Source organism: Hippocampus guttulatus, chromosome 7 (assembly GCF_054856545.1).
Source record: "Hippocampus guttulatus isolate MCC_2025c chromosome 7, RoL_Hgut_1.0, whole genome shotgun sequence".
Lineage (NCBI taxonomy): Eukaryota > Metazoa > Chordata > Actinopteri > Syngnathiformes > Syngnathidae > Hippocampus > Hippocampus guttulatus.
Window position 1 is genome coordinate 19,890,949 of NC_141267.1, and position 18,381 is coordinate 19,909,329.

General features: G+C 41.3%; 3 protein-coding genes across 5 annotated transcripts in view; 1 reads left to right on the forward strand and 2 right to left on the reverse strand.

Annotated features, from left to right (window-relative positions):
* Positions 1–8,843, reverse strand: part of nme7 (NME/NM23 family member 7) — a 33,475-nt gene extending 24,632 nt beyond the window's left edge. For both annotated transcript variants that reach the window (XM_086114838.1, XM_086114839.1), the window contains exons 1-10: positions 8,694–8,843; positions 7,814–7,921; positions 6,623–6,789; positions 6,251–6,361; positions 5,836–5,886; positions 4,969–5,164; positions 4,250–4,355; positions 2,591–2,655; positions 1,182–1,250; positions 969–1,070 (exon numbers count right to left, since the gene is read on the reverse strand). In XM_086114838.1, coding sequence (XP_085970964.1) covers positions 969–1,070; positions 1,182–1,250; positions 2,591–2,655; positions 4,250–4,355; positions 4,969–5,164; positions 5,836–5,886; positions 6,251–6,361; positions 6,623–6,789; positions 7,814–7,921; positions 8,694–8,696 — 978 coding nt within the window. In that variant the 5' untranslated portion in view covers positions 8,697–8,843. The remainder of the gene's footprint in view (positions 1–968; positions 1,071–1,181; positions 1,251–2,590; positions 2,656–4,249; positions 4,356–4,968; positions 5,165–5,835; positions 5,887–6,250; positions 6,362–6,622; positions 6,790–7,813; positions 7,922–8,693) is intronic.
* A 577-nt stretch (positions 8,844–9,420) lies between these two features.
* LOC147202956 (uncharacterized) lies at positions 9,421–13,015 on the forward strand. Its single transcript, XM_086114851.1, has 7 exons — positions 9,421–9,633; positions 10,195–10,262; positions 10,327–10,597; positions 11,007–11,168; positions 11,236–11,441; positions 11,947–12,026; positions 12,800–13,015. Exons 1-7 carry the CDS (start codon positions 9,529–9,531, stop codon positions 12,898–12,900), a joined length of 993 nt encoding a protein of 330 aa, XP_085970977.1. The 5' UTR covers positions 9,421–9,528; the 3' UTR covers positions 12,901–13,015.
* LOC147202957 (basic immunoglobulin-like variable motif-containing protein) lies at positions 12,657–18,349 on the reverse strand. Of its 2 annotated transcripts, XM_086114848.1 has the most exons (10): positions 17,954–18,348; positions 16,792–17,225; positions 16,137–16,263; positions 15,840–15,935; positions 15,658–15,762; positions 14,614–14,841; positions 14,429–14,512; positions 14,267–14,363; positions 13,151–13,426; positions 12,657–12,888 (listed from the first exon to the last, which is right to left on the reverse strand). In XM_086114848.1, exons 2-9 carry the CDS (start codon positions 17,207–17,209, stop codon positions 13,169–13,171), a joined length of 1,413 nt encoding a protein of 470 aa, XP_085970974.1. In that variant the 5' UTR covers positions 17,210–17,225; positions 17,954–18,348; the 3' UTR covers positions 12,657–12,888; positions 13,151–13,168. The 2 variants fall into 2 exon arrangements, with proteins under 2 accessions (XP_085970974.1, XP_085970973.1); XM_086114847.1 differs by having other exon boundaries at positions 12,657–13,426; positions 17,954–18,349.
* Positions 18,350–18,381: the final 32 nt, after the last annotated feature.

The window sequence follows — 18,381 nt, forward strand, 5'->3', positions numbered from 1 at the left end:
GCGTCATTTCCGAGTTCTGCTGCTGAAATATCATCCATGAAACAAAAACACCAGTTGCTGCAGGGGAGGAACGCGCAAAAGCAGATGCGCAGACGACATCGCTACGTGGCGAGGGCATGATGGGAATAAATGATCAATTCGTATCAATTAAATAACAATCAAAGCAGCACTAAATATCAACAAACTACAAATAATACACGGTAAATACAACAAGAAATCAAAAATGGTCAATGCAAAATAAAAGTAAATGAATCCAACTAAAATTAAAGAATAATCTAATTAAAATAAAAATTATGAATAAATAAAAATAGAAATGTAAACACAAAATAAGCGGTAAATAAATGCGATAGTATATATATTAAAAAAAATTTAAGATTATGCATTGATAATATAGTCTTTTCATTTGCTTTGTATTTATTTCCTATTGCATTTATCTAGTGTATATTTTGTTGAGATAGAGAGATATAGATATATAAATATATATCAACAAAATTTACATATACAGTGTATATATATATATATATATATATATATATATATAAACAAAATATACAATAGATAAATGCAATAGGAATACAAGGAAATGAAAAGACAACATTATCAATACATAACCTAAAAAATAAATGTACGTTTGAAAAAAATATATATAAAATTATACAGTAAAAAAAAGAATGCAGCCTCAAAAATCCAATCTGTAGGTCATCGGAAACATATGTGAGCCTTGAATGTGAGCAGAAATGCACATGATCTCCTATGAAGGCACCAGTCATGTGAACACACGCTCACTTAGTCACATCATGGTCGGAATGTGTCATTGACACGCATTTGGGAGGTAACGGAAGCATAGCCATTTCAAATTGTGTACTTTCCTCTATTTACTCCACGACAGATGGTTAAATTAACACACGGGGAACGAGAGTTTGTGGCAAAACCTCGGAAGGTGACGCTTGTTTCGGTTAGCGACTCACCGGATCAGCGGGCCCGCAGAATTCGCGGAAGGTCTTGGCTACGTCGGCGCCATGGAGCTCCAGGACCATGCAGGTTCCCAAAGACAGCTCGGTCACCATGTCCTTCGGGGGAAATACGATCACACACGTTGCTAATCATGTCACGGCGCCCGCTCTCATGTCAACATTTGACATTTTCCTTCCCAGCTGATGATGCGCCGACGTTGCGCTCACCAAGTATTCCGTCACGACGCCTTTGTAAACTTCATAGAACTCCTCGGCATTGGCTCGGTCCACGTTGAACTGTGTGGAGTTCAAGTGGGGGGTCGCACATAGAGAGAGAAAGAGGGGATATAATAAATACATTAGCTAACATCGCTATGAATCTACGCAAACCAATTTCTATTAAGGATAACACGCTAAATTTCTAAAGTTTCTGAGATTTGATGTTTATATTCGATTTAATGTTGTACTTTTAGGCAAATTGTTTCATGACCTCTTTGCAGTAAAATTTGATCTGAGACGTGATTTTTTTTAATGACGTCATCTGTTTGCATGTACAGTATATTGATAAAATAATCAGACAAAAATCCCTCGTTAAGACGATATAGGGGTTGTTGGAAATTGATTTATGACCCCCGTTCATGGTCAAATTTGCATTATTTTTGCATATGTTCTCATATCGGCGGCCCGTTGGTCGACTGGTTAGCGTGTCGACTTCACCGTGCAGAGGTACCGGGTTCAATCCCAGCTCCGGCCTCCCTGTGTGGAGTTTGCATGTTCTCCCCGGGTTTTCCGCTTTCCTCCCACATACCAAAAACATGCACGGCGGGCTGATTGAACACTCCAAATTGTCCCTAGGTGCGAGTGTGAGCGCGGATGTTTGTTCGTCTCTGTGTGCCCTGCGATTGGCTGGCAACCGGTTCAGGGTGTCCCTCCGCCTACTGCCCGAGGAAAGCTGGGATAGGCTCCAGCAGCCCCCCCCCCACCCCCATTGTAAGGATGAAGCAGATCGGAAAATGAATGAATGTATGAATAACATCGCTGTTGTGTAAGTGTGGGGATGAGTAATTTGACTCGGCGCCAACACAGTATCATAATTCCAATCAAACATGCACGGGGGGTTGAGTGTGTGCACTTCGGGGACAAAAGTTTGGGAACATGTGGACGTCATTTTTTTTTTTTTTTTTTTTTTTAGAGAAGCAGTCATCGCAGTAGCAGGAAAATTACGAGCCGAACAATTAGTAGTTCGTAATTGTAGAGAAGCTCGTAGCAGGTGAACGAGAAGAACTATAAGTAATAGTAGCAGCAGTCGGAGAAGAACGAGAAACAGTTCAAGGAGAATTAGTAGCTGTGTGTAGTTGGAAACTCGTAGTAGAAGAACTAGAAGTAATTGTAGTTGTACAGGAAGTAGAAGAAGGAGCGGTTAGTACAAAAACTAGCGATATGGTAGTACAGTATTAGTTAAAGGACTCGAACGAGTAGCAGAAGAATGGGTGGTACTACTCGTAGTGGTAGTACACGTAGAAGAACACGGAGAAGATCCAGGTTAGGCTTTTTGAGGCCTTGGCGCTGTCAGCGTCGAGTGGCATCCCAATATTTTTCTCCGTAGTGTGACAGGACAACAGCGCATGTGTGTTTACCATTTGCAGAGCCGAGATGTGAAAGCCGGCTGCGGTAATGGAGTTGATGATCTTGCCGGCCAGGCCTACCCCAAAAAATAAAAATAAAAAAGCATCAGCATCTTTGAAAAGTATTTTTAACAGCTGAGATGACCCCGAACGCAGCGGCATGCTTCTTTCAGGTTATCTCTTTCGTCACTCAGACGCCCTCACGGGAGTCAGGAGGGGGCGGATTGGAAAACAGGACGGATAGCGAGAGAAAGACAGAGAAGGTCACACAGGATGAGGATAAGATGTTTGCCAATCTGGCTCGGTCTGTCAATTTGCTCGTGTGCCCCCCCCCTCCTTTAAAAAAAAAAAAAAAAAAGGGAAAAAAACCAGCTGCTCCTGTTGCTAGGTGACCCGCTACTACTTATGGGTGCCTGGCAACAGGAGCTTCATCGATTCCAATCATGTCTGCACGGCGCGTCTGCTCGCGCGTGACCGCCGACGGGGGTGGGCGGGGTTGGGCGACTCGGCTCGCCATGACGCTGCGGACTCGTCTGGAATGAGACGGCGATAGCGTTTCTAACAAGATGGATGCCAGTCTTGTCGATCGCAAATGTGCTTCCGGTGAGTCCACTGGTTGGAAGTCAGCGAACCAATAAAACCAAATCATCTGCAGTATTTTCGAGGAAATAGAATAAATCGACTCCATAAACCGATACGTCTGTATAATCTCAGCCGGCAGAGCTAAAGCTGAGAGCCGATGCAAACGAGTCATCAGTGTTTTTGAATACTATTAAGATAGAACATGCGCCGAATAACGTCTATATCCATATATATATAAAGTAACACACCAGGCTTTCTCCTCAGCATAACATCGATGCCAGTTGAGCATTTGGCGCCGGTTGCTCAATCGTCGCCGGCGGCCCAACAAACATTAAGCTCCGAGGGCTTATCTTGTATAAACCGAACATCGACGTGTCTCGACAGGAGACGCAAAACTCCTTCAACAACCTTCACCCTGGCACTAAGGTGTGGCAGGGGAGGTTCATGCGTGCCACGGCGATCCCGACGTGTCTTAATAAGTACGGATGAGCAGTCATTTGCGCTGTCAGTTTGGATTGCACGGCATTAAAAATCACACATTTCAGACGTCACTGAGCCACGTCCAAGGATTTGGGAGTGCTCGGCGGGTCACAAGAGTAAAGCCAAACAGTAATTCCACGCAAACAGAATTTACAATTTGAAATCATATTACGACTATTACGACATCGTTTTCTCGATTAACCAACATGGTAACTTAGTTCATGTATGGCCAGCTACCAGTTAGCCAAACTGCAAAGTCAACATAGCTAACCTCCCTTTGTGGGTTGTCTCGTGGCAGGTGGTGTTCAAGGTCGTCGCTGTGACCTTCTCTGTTTTTCAGTTGCAAACCTCATATGTTGCCGTTCTCCCTTTCAAAAACATAATCCTGGAAGCCAAATTTATTCATCTTCAAGGCTCCTTTATGATGCTAAAATTGGGATCACACCTCCTTGACACCAATTAGTGTACTACCGTTGCAATTTAGACATGTCTTCTGCGACATACAGTATGTCATTTTAGAATCAGCGCAAAAAGACGCGAATACCAGAGTTTCTCGGCGAGAAACGGGGAAAGGAATCCACGGGAAGGACCGACCACACTCGCTCTTACCCTGGGAGACGGCATGCGGTTTGATGATGCAACACGTGCACTGGGAGTAGAGGGCCGTGTTGAGGGGGCCGTGGCAGATTGTGGTCGGGAAAAAAAACTCCAGCTCCTGTGAACCGCGAGAACACAATGCTGCATTAGAACACGGCGCCAAGACTCATGAAGACAAGGCGAGAGGGGACATCAACATTTATGAGGGAGGAGACAGACTTGAGCGAACGTGAGGCGTGCGGAGGGCATTGCGGCTTGTGAGGGGCATAAAGCCTGTGGAGGACATTGCACATCGTCCAAACATAAAAACTCCATCAGCCCACGGACAGGGAATTAAACGTAGAGTGTACGTCAAGATAAGGGAGGACATGAAGACAAATGTCGACATTAAGACTAGGGGACATAAGATGAGTGAGGACATTAAGGCCGGAACAGCAGTGGTACAAGTGCCACGATAATTAATTCTTGGGCACCATGGCAGTAATATAAAAACAACTCAGAGCAGAGGAAGACCAAGTGGTAGGAATCGAATTAATAGTAAACTCTTAACACTCAACTTTATTTATGATGTCAGAACTTGTAGTATATTAAACCTAGATCTCACTGAGTCGGGGTGGTTTGCAGGTGTTACAAAGGTTTTGTCGTCAGGGTTTCGTTACTTGTCCCAGTCAAATTTTGAACGTGTTCAAAATGTCTTTGCGAAAGCCTGGAAGGGACATGAAATTGCTTACTCTGGCGGCGGAGGTAAGCGAGTCAGAGCCGTGTGCCAGATCTCGCCCAAACTGGCTGCGTGCGCCCTGCGGCGCCTCCTTGTGTGCCACCGCCGCGTCTGAGGATCCCACAAAGTTCTTCCAGACGGACACTGCCTCATCGCCCACCAGCTCCAACGCCACCACGGGACCGGAGCACAGCTGCTGCACCAAGGAACTGTTAAGAATAGCCAAAGACATGCTTAAAAATATGCATATACTACGTGTAAATATATATTTACGCAATGTATGTTATACAACATACACTTGTGTCATTTCTGTGTGTGTGTGTGTGTATGTGTGTGTGTGTGTGTTTGTCTTCCTGTTCCTGTCTTCTTTCTTTTTATTGAGCTATTGGGCAGTGATGACTGAGCCCCATCTGACTGAGTCCCATCTATTCTGCCTAGCAACAGCTGTATGGTTCGTTTTCATTGGCCTATTGGGCAGTCGCAAAACAGGCCATTTTACTCTGCGCACTCGGTTTTAACTGTATGAACTGCTGTCATTGGCCAATTGTGGTTCACACTTATATTATCATGCCTAGTAACAACTGCCTTCACTCGTTTCATTGGCCCAAATTGGGACTTAGCCCAAATTTACTCTCCGAGCCACAACTGCCTGCTTTTGTTTTCATTGAACGGTTCAGCTGCTACTCTGCCCAGCAGCACCGGTCTCCTCATTTTGATTGGCCTTTCAAGAATCTGAGCAATTTCTATTGATCTACGTTGCCGGTTTTGCTAGCTGATGAACATTTTATGTCCGTTGTGAATTGTGATCATGAATCACGTCACCTGCTGTCAACAATTGTCATCACAAATCACGTCACCTGCTGTCAACATTTACACTCACTTGAAGAAGGGCTTTGACTGATGCTCCACATAAAAGTCTGCAGCTTGGCTCCTGAAATGATAACACATTGTAACTGGTGTGCAAAATGAATAAAAGGCTCTGTTGCCGCGACAGCACTCTATTCTGGTTTCTATAAGGAAAACGAATGAGAGGAGCTGAACAACTGATATGAATAAAACGTAGTGGGCCGAGTTGGCAATGCGAACTGCATCAATAATTGCCATTGTAAACGTGTTTATGGCTAATAAAGTGGAAACTCGGTATGTTCGAGTCCATTTGTGCACGGATGGTCACGAGCATCAAGTCTGAAACATCATATTGGATGAAAGGACACCTACAACTAGTCTCTTTGTATAAAGTTCAAGTTCAAGTCAACTTTATTGTCAATAAATAAATGCTTTCAATAATGAATTACCATGTCAAGTGCGTCATCTTGGCGTTGGTGACCATCAGGTTGGCCTGGGTGACCATTTCCAAGACGTCTCCAAGCTTGCTGACGGCGTCCGGCTTGAGCAGCGCGAGGGTCCTGTATGACATCACGTCATTTGATTTATTATGAGCATTAAATGCTGACTGTGACTTTTTGAGATTAACAAAAATGCAGTAAATATGAATCCGTATGAGATTTGCTTCCAAAATATCTCTTGAAAAACGACACCAGTCATCATTTGACCCCGTCTCGTGTGATTATTCAGATCTGACGCCCCGCTCACGTCTGGCCTTCTGCTTAAGAAGCTTCTAAAAAATAATCCCGAGGCGGTTTTTGTTGATGAGGTGAGGCCGTTACCGTTCTTTTTTGCTGCCCAGCTTGCTGGCCGTGTATTGGTCGCCGTAGTCGACGATGTTGAGCTGCCGCGAGAAGACGTTGACCCGGTTGCCCACAAACAGATCCCTCTGGTGCAGGTCGCCGTATTTGGTCCGGCGCAGGAAAATACGCTGGTTCTTCACGTCAAACTGTCATGAAAACACCAAAAGTCCATCAGCGTGGAACAGTGGTGATAATGTGTTGCTAATGAGGCATGAAAAAGGCCTGTCTTAAAATAACACAGAAAAACAACGCTATAAGCCATCATCATAGCAATAAATAATATTCATATTCTTCAGTAATGACCAGCGGTGTTTATTCACTCAACTGCAAGATGGTTTACAGATGAGTTTCATTAAGCTTTAAAATGCTTTGCCAGCATGTGTGGAGGTTTTTTTGGGGGGGGTCAATAAAAAGTGTAAATTGGATGAAATTTAAATGATAAAAAAAAGTTCAAAATGGCCTAATGAGTAACTATGTTGATTTTAATGCGAAGTAATTGATTTGAACCTATGTATTTGTGTAATCATTTAATGAACAATTTATTTGTTACAAATATACAATAAATTCAGCTTTGTATTTTTTTTCATGGATTTTAATCAATTTTTCTACTTTATGATCAATTATTTAGTTTTAATTATTCAACGATCTTATTGTTAAAGCAATGACAACATATGTTTCAGAACCGTTGTATTTATTCATTTACTTTTACTGTTTTCTTATAGTACACTGGTCAACAGCAAATTTAATCAGGGTTGGCCTCATGTGTCCCCCCGCAAAAACAAAAAAACAAAAGAAAAAGCACATGTTGCTGAACATAAGCCTTAATTTATAAATATTACTAAATATATTTACTCTCTTACATATTGTATGATATTATTATGAAAATCTGATGTGGTCAAGAAAAAACGTTGACTTGCTTCTGATTTAAAAAAATATACATTAAAAATTGTTGAGCACTGTTGTGTTATTTAATCATTTTATAATCTATTTGCTATATGATGATCAATTTATTTACCTAATGGCAGATCTAATCACGTTTTAATTTCCTGAGGGGAAAAAAATGAACATATTTATTTTATGATCGCTGAAATCTTACCTGAGTGCGATCGTAGATTGGGAAGCAAATACATTCCTAAATAAAGTAAATAAATAAGTAGAACTGTTCCGTACCATCTCCACAGTGTGGTCATGGGGGTAGTAAAAGAGCTGGTAGCGCCGCAGCAGAGCTGCCATCGGGTCGTACCAATCGGCCAAAAAGGCAAAGCGCTCCTTCTCCTCCTGAGCAAAAAGAGACAAAAAAATTTAAGCATACCAATTACTCATTTCATACAAGCTATGTGGCTATTTTATTACATTTTTTTGACTGAATGAACCATTTTTTCTAAGCAAAACGTATATTTTGTTGGACTCTTAATGTACTGTTTTGCAACTTGCTTTAACTCCCATCACTTACCAAAAGCAATACAGACGTTTCCCTGCCCCATTTTAAGAATTTTACCTTCTATAAGACTCAATTTGAGTCTTTTGCAATGCTGCCGTTCATTATCAAGCCAAACATAGTTCATGCTTGACACTGAACTCCCCAAAAACAAATATAGCCTAGTAGCACTCCCTATTGACATTAATCAATCATCTTTTTTTTGGGTGGGGGCACAAATATGTCATGACTTTATCAAGTTATTTATCGTTTGTGCGAGTGCGGCTAGTGTTGCTGAGGTTTTATTGTAGCAACAATCCCCATGGCAACAGAAAAAGCTCACATACTCTACAGTTTAAAGTAAATGAACTCGCGAGACAGACACCAATCAAACATTGATAACAGCTCATTAATCCACCACAATTGGTTACATCATATTTTTTAAAAAAGACGACAGATCGTCAATTAGCGTTAATCGGAGTACTAGCGTCCGTGAAGACCAATATTCAGGGAACACAATTGAAAGCTTTCGACGACTTTTTGTTGTTGTTTTTACCGGAGGCGAATGAAAAGCTAACAAAAGTGCGTTCGTGATGCTTGTTGAATATGAAATATGAGTTTCACTCAACTTGCCATTATTTAGTCGTTAACGAAGTCCTCATGTCCCAAATGTTTAGCTCGGCAAGCGTTTGCTAGGTAGCTTCGGCTGTGCTCATGGTGCGTTCCAGTTGTAATGTAAAATGTAAAGACGAAGTTATGATGAATCCTTTGATATTTAATGGGGCGATACAAAGTTCTTAAATATATTTCATGCCCAATCTCTCGTTGTTTTTTACTATATGTTACAATTTATAACCACTCAAGACGTAAAATATGTCCTTGTTATTCGCGGGCTAAGACTTGGAGATGAAATGTGTAGATAAAATTTCAGAGGATTTTGAACGCCGCATTGGTTTCTATAGTAACTATGGGCAAGTTCGGAAATACGCCGTGACGCCGGTGCATTACTAAACAAAACGATTTATAGCACATTTAAGAATTACATCACGTGGATCGTAAAGAATACATGAGTAAAGTACTTCATCATAACATAACATATAGATCTAACCATTCATCCAATACATTATTCAAAAGGTGAGTGATTTACTTTGAATGGCAGGATTGGAAGAGTAGGATCGGTAAGAAGGGAACTTACACGTGGAATAGAATACAAATATGAATAAATTACTTTAGGTTTCGTATAAGATACAACTAAAATTATGTCTTACAGCGTCATCTACTGGAGATTTCGTGACAGTGAGAAAGTCAAAACACTCATGGTGGTTTAATTTCGTAAACGCAACACTTGAACTTGCTTCGAACCCGGAAGCATAACATTGATAAAAAGTGTGGGGTAGTTGTCAGGTTGTGTTTATGAATTTAAGCGTCGAATAAATGCCATTTTTGTTTTACATCATTGTTGTTTTTAATGAATTTACGAGCTCGACTAAGAAATGACTCGGACCATGGGGGAGTTTTGCTTTTGGATGGCGGATTAGCCACACAATTGGAAGCAGAAGGTGCACGTTTACAGGTACAAAAAATGCTGTAAAATTATTTCATGTTATTTATGACTGTATCCTACAAATAATGAATAAATGTGCTTTTTTTACGTTTCTCATTTATATAGTACTAGATATATATTTGTATATAATTTACTCTGTAAAGAATTGTTTTATCACATTTGTGGGTAAGGTTACTACTGAGCAATTTAAATCACGTAGATTTATGTTTAAAAACATTTTCAACACACTTAAGGCGCACAGGGGATATAAGTTGACCAGGTAGTAACAGTGTAAATTAGAAGTACTTTTTTTTAACAGTTATTAAAGACTTTGCTATTCTGATTGTGTGAGTGCCGAAACTTGTGATTTTTATTTATGTGTGTGTGTGTGTGTGTGTGATTAGTTGGTCAACTTTTTTTTGTTGTTTTCTTGTGGGCCAAAATTTCAGTTACAAGAGTGAGTTTTGGAGCATTCGCCTCTTGATAGCAGCAATAAACTTTAGTGATTTAAACTATGAGCATGGTCACGGAACTAAGTAAATCGTAGGTAAAGGTCTCACTTCATTGTTATTATTGTTATCAATATTACAGGGAGACCCATTATGGAGTGCCAGGCTGTTGCACACCAACCCCCAAGCTATCAAAGCTGCTCATCACAGGTATGTCTCGTGTTAAATAATGTCTCTTTAACTGCTGGTTGACAAGTACGTGACATGTCGTCAGCTTCCTGCTGAGCGGTGCCGACGTCATCACCAGCGCCACTTACCAGGCCACCATTCAAGGCTTCGTCCAGCACTTGGGTGTCAGCTCGGACGCCGCCAGAGAACTACTGGCATCCGGGGTTTGTCTGGCCGAAGAGGCGGTGATGGCGTTTGGTTGTGGACAGCGGGCGACCCGCCCTGTCGCAGTCGCGGCATCCGTGGGACCCTACGGAGCCTTTCTTCATGACGGCTCAGAGTACAGTGGAGCATATGCTGACAAAATGAGCGTAGAGGTGAGATGCATAGCAAAATAAATAAGTTGTGCCGTCCCTCAGGGCTCCATTCTTGGGCCCATGTTATTCTCCAAATAAGTTCACACCCACATAAGCAGAAAATCATGCAAATTTGACTTGTATCAAGATCATTTATCAATTTACTAAAAATCAAAGAATAATTCCTCAAAACAAGGTCTTGAGAGGGGTTTATGTCATAGTAAATCAGTCTTTAATAAACCCTAATGAATCACAACTCAAAACCTAGAGATGGATCAAATTTGACTGGTAATGAGGGACATAAATCAATTTGCAACAAAGTATAATTGAATATTTTCCAAAAATCAAATGTCAACTGCCATAAAAAAATAGTTTACCTTGCTCAACAGTGACAGATCAGTTCCTTCAACTTGAACTCTTGCATTCCAAGGAGTTGAAAGCTTGGCATCGCCCTCAGCTGGAGTGTCTGGCAGCGGCGGGAGCGGAGGTCCTCGCCTTGGAGACCATCCCGAGTGTCAAAGAGGCGGAAGCATTGGCCGAGGTTCTCCGGGAATTCCCAAATTGCAACGCCTGGATTTCTTTCTCTTGCAAGGTAATGAGAGGCCAATCATTACGGCTCGTCGACGAACTGAATCAGCCCTTTTGTGCCGCGGTGTCAGGATGGGACGCATCTGTCGGACGGCCACCTGCTGCAAGATGGCGTCCGTGTGGTGGGCAGGTCCGCGCAGGTGCTGGCCGTTGGCATCAACTGTTGTCCTCCGGAATGGGTGGAGCCTCTCTTGGACTCTGTTGTGGCCCTGAGGAGCCCAGATAGGAAATGGGTGGTATATCCCAACAGCGGAGAGGAATGGGACGCTGAGCAGGGGTGAGTTGACAATAGCCACTTTTAGAATTTATAGTTATAAATGACTTATTTCATCTTAACCAACTTTCAACAAGCCCTGTCATGGTATAGCTCAAAACAAAAATTAAGCACTTTACATAATGTTGTCAATGTGCTCTCGTATGAGAACATTCATTCATTTTCCAATCAGCTTTATCCTCACAAGGGCCAATCATGCTAATTTGACCATTAACGGGGGTCATAAATCAATTTCCAACAACCCCTATATCATCTTAACGAGGGCTTTTTGTCTGATTATTTTATCAATATACACGCAAACAGATGACGTCATGAATTTTTTCTTTAAAACATCATCTCAGATCAACTGCAAAGGGGTCATGAATCAATTTGCCTAAAAGTACAATACAAATCTAAGAAACTGTAGAAATTAAGCATGGCTTCCTTAATAGAAATTGGTTTGCATGGATTCGTTTTTATGTTTTACAATTTCTATCGAGTCATTTTGATTTGCACATTTTGGTTTAAGATGGCAGACATCAGAGAAAACAACAGCAACCATATCGGCTCTAAGTGACACTTGGATCAAGCAAGGGGCTGCTTTGATCGGTAAGGTTACAATTTTTATCTAATTATGAAACTTACCTCTGACCAATTTACATGTAGGAAACTAGTACTGTAATATCTTGATAAGGACTTTTGATATGCTAATATTTGTCCTCAATGTGAAGATGTAAAAAAAATGTAGCGTCAGAACAATTTGACTTGGATCAGGCATCATAAATCATTCTGTGTAAAAAAAAAAATAAAAAAAGTTAAATCTTAAACGTCGTGAGAGCTTTCCAGATCTGTAACCGATTTCGGTAGGCACACCCAATGGTTTAATACCTGAAAAACAGAACAGTCCCACATCAAATTTGACAAGCAACAGGGTCATAAATCAATTTACAACAAACAACATGGAGTCTTAGCTCAAATGAAAGGTCAGGGATTCTCATATATTGAAATTTTGTCGATCTCCCCACACATGACGATTTACCAGGTATAATCTCACTATTAACTGGGCCATACATTTCTAAGTAATTATGATGTCTTAACCCCCCACCCCCCCAAAAAACAACTCCAGATCCAGTTTCACTGGTAATGGAGCCATAAATCAACTTCAACCTTAAATAAAAGGTATCAAAGAGTTAAGCGAGCACCAAGTCATACTTCAAATGAAGTCAGACACTGGAAAAATTGATTAGATGGCAAGTTTATTTACACATTGATTTCATCGTCAAATCACCACATATGAAAAAATCTTTTTTTCACCACGGCACCATTTGCTCGATGAGAAAATCGACACGCACGACCCTACTTGAAAATGTTTGTCTTGTCAGGTGGTTGCTGTCGTGTACGTCCGGATCAAATTGGCGAGCTGAGACGACACTTAAAAACACGTCAACCAACGGAGGAGGAAGCAGCAGACCTGGGAACGTAACATTAAATAAAAACAGAGTTTAAAAAAAGTTTTGAGCTACAATGACATAGATGAGGAAAAAAGTAATGCGGCAGCTATGTGTTTTGTACAAACAATAAATTAACAATGTGGCTCATCAGCATGGAACAGCAGTATTTGTAATGTGTGTATTCTCCGTCATTCGTATTTATCACCTTTCCGAATGCGTCTTACTCCGCCAGAGGAAATTGTTTCGTGCTGTCGTCACTCCAGCATCAGTTAGTTCTCATACCGTTTGTTGTCCTCGTGTTCAGTTGGCATCATCCTTGTCGATGTCGGGCGAGCTCTTCTGTCTGTTGTCTGCTGTATTGGACATGCGCTTCCAGGGGGCGTCCTTGTTGCTGCCCGTGCTCTGCGAGCGTCCCAGCTCGGCAAGGCGCTTAGTTTCCTCCCCCTCACCGCCGCCGCCGCCGGCGTGCCGTAGGTTTTCCAGGTTGAGAGCCCAGGGGCCCAGCTTTTGCCAGTTGACGCGTTGGAAGGCCATAATGCAGTGCAGGTTCCCACCCACCTGAGAACCCACGACGTCGTTTTTTTTTTTTTCTTTCCCCGGGAAAATTAAACAAGTAATACGGTCATAAATCTATCGGCAAGAAACCGCGCGGACTCATTCCTCAAATTTAAGGTCTCAGTGAGGGCTTACACGATCTGTAACTATTTGGTCAACATGCCCTCATATGGTGATGTATACAATGATGTAAAAAAAAAAAAAATTAACGTTATGGTTTTAATGAGTTCTTGGATATCTTTTCTAATGACCAAATATAAGAAAAAATATTTTGTAGCCACAAGTTAAATTTGAACCGTAACGTGATCATCAATGAAATTTGACACGTAGGGTAAAACATCAATTTGCAATTAATAGGTGAGAGTCACACCTCAGATGAAACGTCTTGATGGGTAGTTTACAGATCGGTAATGATCTTGTCAACATGCCATTGTGCGATGATGTCGTGAAAAAAGAAACGGCTCCGTGTCAAATATGAGTCACGGGGGTCAATGAAGTAGTAGTAAGTCAAATTAAAAGTCTTGAGAGCTTTTCAGACATATGAATATGTTGTCAATAGACTTTCATGTGATGACAAATACATGCATCCCTTTGGCAAAATTTTGTCTAGTGACAGAGAAACAAAGGAGATACGAGTCGCATCTCAAATTCAAGGTCTTAATGAGGACGCTCCAGATAATGCGACCGCGTTGGCAATATTTCTTCATCTGATGACTTCATAGCCAAATATCACAAAAACAAATTTAACTTGTAACAAAGGGTTATCAATTCATTTGTCCAAAGAGTCATATGTCAAAACAAAACCTCGTGAGTTCAAATTTGACTAGGAACGGGAAAGCATACTTTTTTGGTGGTGCGCCTCTGGATGCCCTTCTCCATGTGGCGTATGTCCAAATATTCTGGATTCTGGGTGTTGAGGTCGGTGACGATGTCCATCCACCTGGGCGAGAAACAAAACGTGTCGGAGAAGAGCGAAATGCAAGCAGGAGGACAACAGGGGCTTACTTTTTACAGTGAATGGCCGCGTGCTTCCTGCTGGGTTCGCCGATCAGGATCCAGTGTTCCATCTCGTTGGTGGGCAGAGGACCTCTAGCAAAGTTCAACATTACATTTTATTCTAATATATTCCACATTATGTTTTACATTGAGTTTGTGAGTAAATGTGACAGTAAATGTGGTCCGTTAACTACCTGTACGCCTTGGCTGCTTTGAGGGGCGTGGCCTCGAATCCGAGGGGGCAGCAGTAGTGGTTCTGGCAGTGGTATATGTAGGCCATGGTCTCGTCCTGGAGGCCAAGCATCAGTTTGGCCAAGGCTCCCTCCGCCGTCTCTCCCGCAGTCTTATGTTTCCCATGCGGCTTGTACAGGATGTACGAGCAGCCCCGCACGCGAAAGTGGTCGTTGATTTGCCGGAACCACCTTGGGAGAGCGCGAGGAATGTTAAGAGAAGTGGATGCTCGCTAATAACAGTCTGTCGCTGCAAGATTCTTTCTATTTTTGGGTGCATTTATGCATTCTTCCAGAATATAAGGTACATTTTTGAGAGATTAAAAGTGTTCTTGAAATCCACTTTATCCAGGTGCTATTATAACAATTCTCGTGAGCATATATTCTTTATCTTCTGCAAAGCACGACAACTACTTTGGATTTAGGTGAGTAACTTATGTCTGTCTCTATGTACAGTATGTCCTTATCTCTGAGGATAAGATTATTCTACTGCCCCCAGATGGCATGCACAAAAGGAGCAGCACAATGTCCATTGAACTGAACACAAAACATGGTACAAACTGTTTATTTCTCTGTATTCAATTTCAATTATGCTATTCTTTTGACACGTTATTGAGTGTGACATTTGTTATTAAAAAACAAACAAACATACCACTCACATTTTTGGGGGGCGGCGGGGGGCTGAAACAGTGGAACGTAATTTCCATTCAATTAAATTAAGAAAGACGATTTGAGTATTTTAAGTCACAAGAGAGCTGTCACAAGCAATTCATTACATTCTTAAGTGAAGGCATTACTGTTGTATTTGGTGCCATCTGGAGGCATCTTGGTACCAAGAACTGAGAGGTGGACCTACCTTAGTCAGCCCATGACTTTGTCTACCTGAAAACAAGTCATCTGCCACCATATTGTGGCATCTAAATGCAATTACAAGCCTTTTTCCAAGGTCGTCTGTAACTATAACCCTCAAAGTTTTTCCATTCATCAGCCCTAATTTTGCCATCTTACCGCATGAGGGTGGCGTTACCCGTGAAGGGCCCAAACTTGATCTCGTCGAATGGCGGCTGGTAGCCCAGGATGTGGAGCGCCTCTTCCTGGGAGATGGGCTGCAGACTGGCAAGGAAACGCATAGGCAGCAGGAACCATTTTATGTGCAATGACGCCAAGGTGCCGGCGGTGGTGGTCTTCACCTTCCTGCCCCAAGCGCGCTGTACAAGAAGTTCCAGCAGGACACCAGTGACGATATACCGCACGATGTCTTATACTGTGGTCGGCTGATGCAGTACCTGGCAACGAAACAATATAGGAACTTTTGTTTTTAGATTTATGAATGTGCACTTATGAGTTTATACCAGCTGACAAAGAATAACACAAATATTCTTTGTAGGTGACTTGGTCAAGTCGTCACTCGCATGATGAGGTACCGCTGCATATAAAATAAATATATATCCAGGTATGCAATGTGTAGAAAGAGTTACTTGAGTTACCATCTTCGGAGATCGAGAACTTTTCTCTGCTTGACGTCTTCTAGCGAGGGATGAGGCAGGACGTCCTGAAGGTTCCGGCTGGCTCGGTCTGGCTTCATCATCTTACTGCCGCACTTCTTCACGCTGCCTTAAAAGCAATGCAAAATAAATAAGTAATAATTAAATAAAAGAAAAACATATTTTACTCGAAACAGTCAATTCTAGTAATAAAATAATCCATGCTCATTTTTATTGAAAAAAAAATCCCAAGAAACACTTACACACAAAAAAAAATTGATACTAAAGTCTTGATTTCCCCATTCAATTATATATATTTTTTAAGTCAAGGTATCGTCAGGGAAAAAAAAGGCATAGCTTCTCCAGGATATAAGTAACATTTTACCCAAGGCAAAAAAATATTTAAAAAAAAACAAAAGAGGGCAAACCTTAACTTAAACCTTAAAAAAGCTGTAATCTTGAGAAAATAGAAAGTCAGACTTTTGTGTGAAAATGTCTAAATTTACATGAAAACAAAATAGTAGTTTCATTAGAATAAAGGCATTCTTTATCAAAAAAATAAAAAGTAAAGCGATTTATAAACCAAGGTGGACTCTAATATAACTTCCTCCCATATTCTCCATAAAACTTTGGGCTGTAAATTTTTTTGTCATTTTACCCTTCCTAATTTTGCGCGTGAGCACCGCCTTGAAGTCGGTGGTGTCAATCTCCCAAGCGAACGTGGTCTTGGCATCACTGCCGACCGTCAGGTCCTCCATGTCGCAGTCAGAAACCATGCAGGCTGCCGCCGACTGGAAGTCTCGGGTGGCCTTGTCCCCGTCATCCTGCGTCCTCACCGCCCGGTTGAGCAGCGCGTAGTCCGAGCAGACGGTGTAGAACTTCTCCCGAGAGTGCGTGACCGGGAAGGCGCGGGGCAGCTGGAGCTCACCACTAGACGCTCGCCGGGTTAGAGCGACAGAGGTGTCCCGGGCCAATGAGCCAATCAGGCGGCGGTCCTCTTCTTCCCTGCCCATGATTTGTTTTTGCATACTTGACACTTCTGATGGACCCGTGGGATCTTTTGATGTGTTTGGCATGGATGACTCACTTTACCTGAGAAAATATCCATGCAAAAAGTTAGTTAAGAGATTCTGTTAATAATTTCAAAGAAAACTTTCTCTCCAAGAAGAAACTTTGAAGTCAGATTTCTTTCCAAAAAATCATATACCTTTAGTAAAATTACAACAAAAACAAAAGCATAATTTATCAAATTTTCTTAAGAAATCACATTTCGAGCAAAGTTTTTTTTGTATTTTTACTGGATCGTCTTTTTAAAGTAATTATTTCCATAGCATTCATTTTCCAATGGTAAAAGGACTGAAAGTTTTATGAGGAAAAAGCAATGTGTTTAATTTGAAAAAAATACTTCTGTATTAAAGAAAAAAAAAGATTTTTTTCCCAAATTTTAAAGTAACGTTTTAAAAATAGTATTTCTATCCAGACAACCATCAGTCCTTTAGGTTTGGGGAACCCCCCCCCCCCTCAGTAAAAAATAAAAATAATAAACAGAAAAAAAATCAGCGTCATTACAAAAAAATAAAAGTCGGCAATTTCTTCGAGGAAAGTTTGTTCCAAGAGATGTTTTTTTTCTTAATTAGTGACAAAATGTGTATTATTCCAAGAATAAACTAGTTTTTCCTTTGGAAAATAAAGTAGTAAGGGATAATTAAAGTGACGACCTTCGATGGCATTTCGCTCGTGATTCCAAACAAAAAAATATTATTTATGAACAACATTGCATCGTTAATTAAAACATCCCTCAGAAGAAAATCACATTTTACCCGAAGACTTGAGGAAGGCGCATCAGCTCGGGAGGAAAGCGAGTAGGTTCCTCGCGATGTGCACTATAAACCGTCCTCTTGCGAGGTTAATGTTTAGTGTTAAAATGTTACAAGCAGAGTCGTATTGATAACAGATTTACAACATTAGCTTGCTTAGACGTCAATTAACCCTCGATGTGTACACTTCCGGATTAGCTGAACAGGACTGAACCATTCTGGAGAATGGGTTCGATTTAGATTCTTACTGGAGAAAAAAATAATTTTAAATCATCCTCGCATGGAGACTATTGGTTAACAATTTTATTGTGATTTATCCATTCAATGTTTGTTTTTCGAGTACATTCAGTAACATTTTACTGACTATTTTATATCGACGCCATATTCGCCCCCCGGAGTGATTACGCCACTTCGAGCCAATCAAACGAGAG

Coding starts and splice junctions, on each gene's coding strand:
- LOC147202956 (XM_086114851.1), top strand. CDS start 9,529: ATGAATTTACGAGCTCGACTAAGAAATGACTCGGACCATGGGGGAGTT. Junction 10,598..11,006: donor CTGACAAAATGAGCGTAGAG/GTGAGATGCATA, acceptor TTGCATTCCAAG/GAGTTGAAAGCTTGGCATCG. Junction 11,442..11,946: donor GAATGGGACGCTGAGCAGGG/GTGAGTTGACAA, acceptor TTTTGGTTTAAG/ATGGCAGACATCAGAGAAAA.
- LOC147202957 (XM_086114847.1), bottom strand. CDS start 17,209: ATGCCAAACACATCAAAAGATCCCACGGGTCCATCAGAAGTGTCAAGT. Junction 14,842..15,657: donor GGTAACGCCACCCTCATGCG/GTAAGATGGCAA, acceptor CGCTCTCCCAAG/GTGGTTCCGGCAAATCAACG. Junction 14,513..14,613: donor AAAGCAGCCAAGGCGTACAG/GTAGTTAACGGA, acceptor GAACTTTGCTAG/AGGTCCTCTGCCCACCAACG.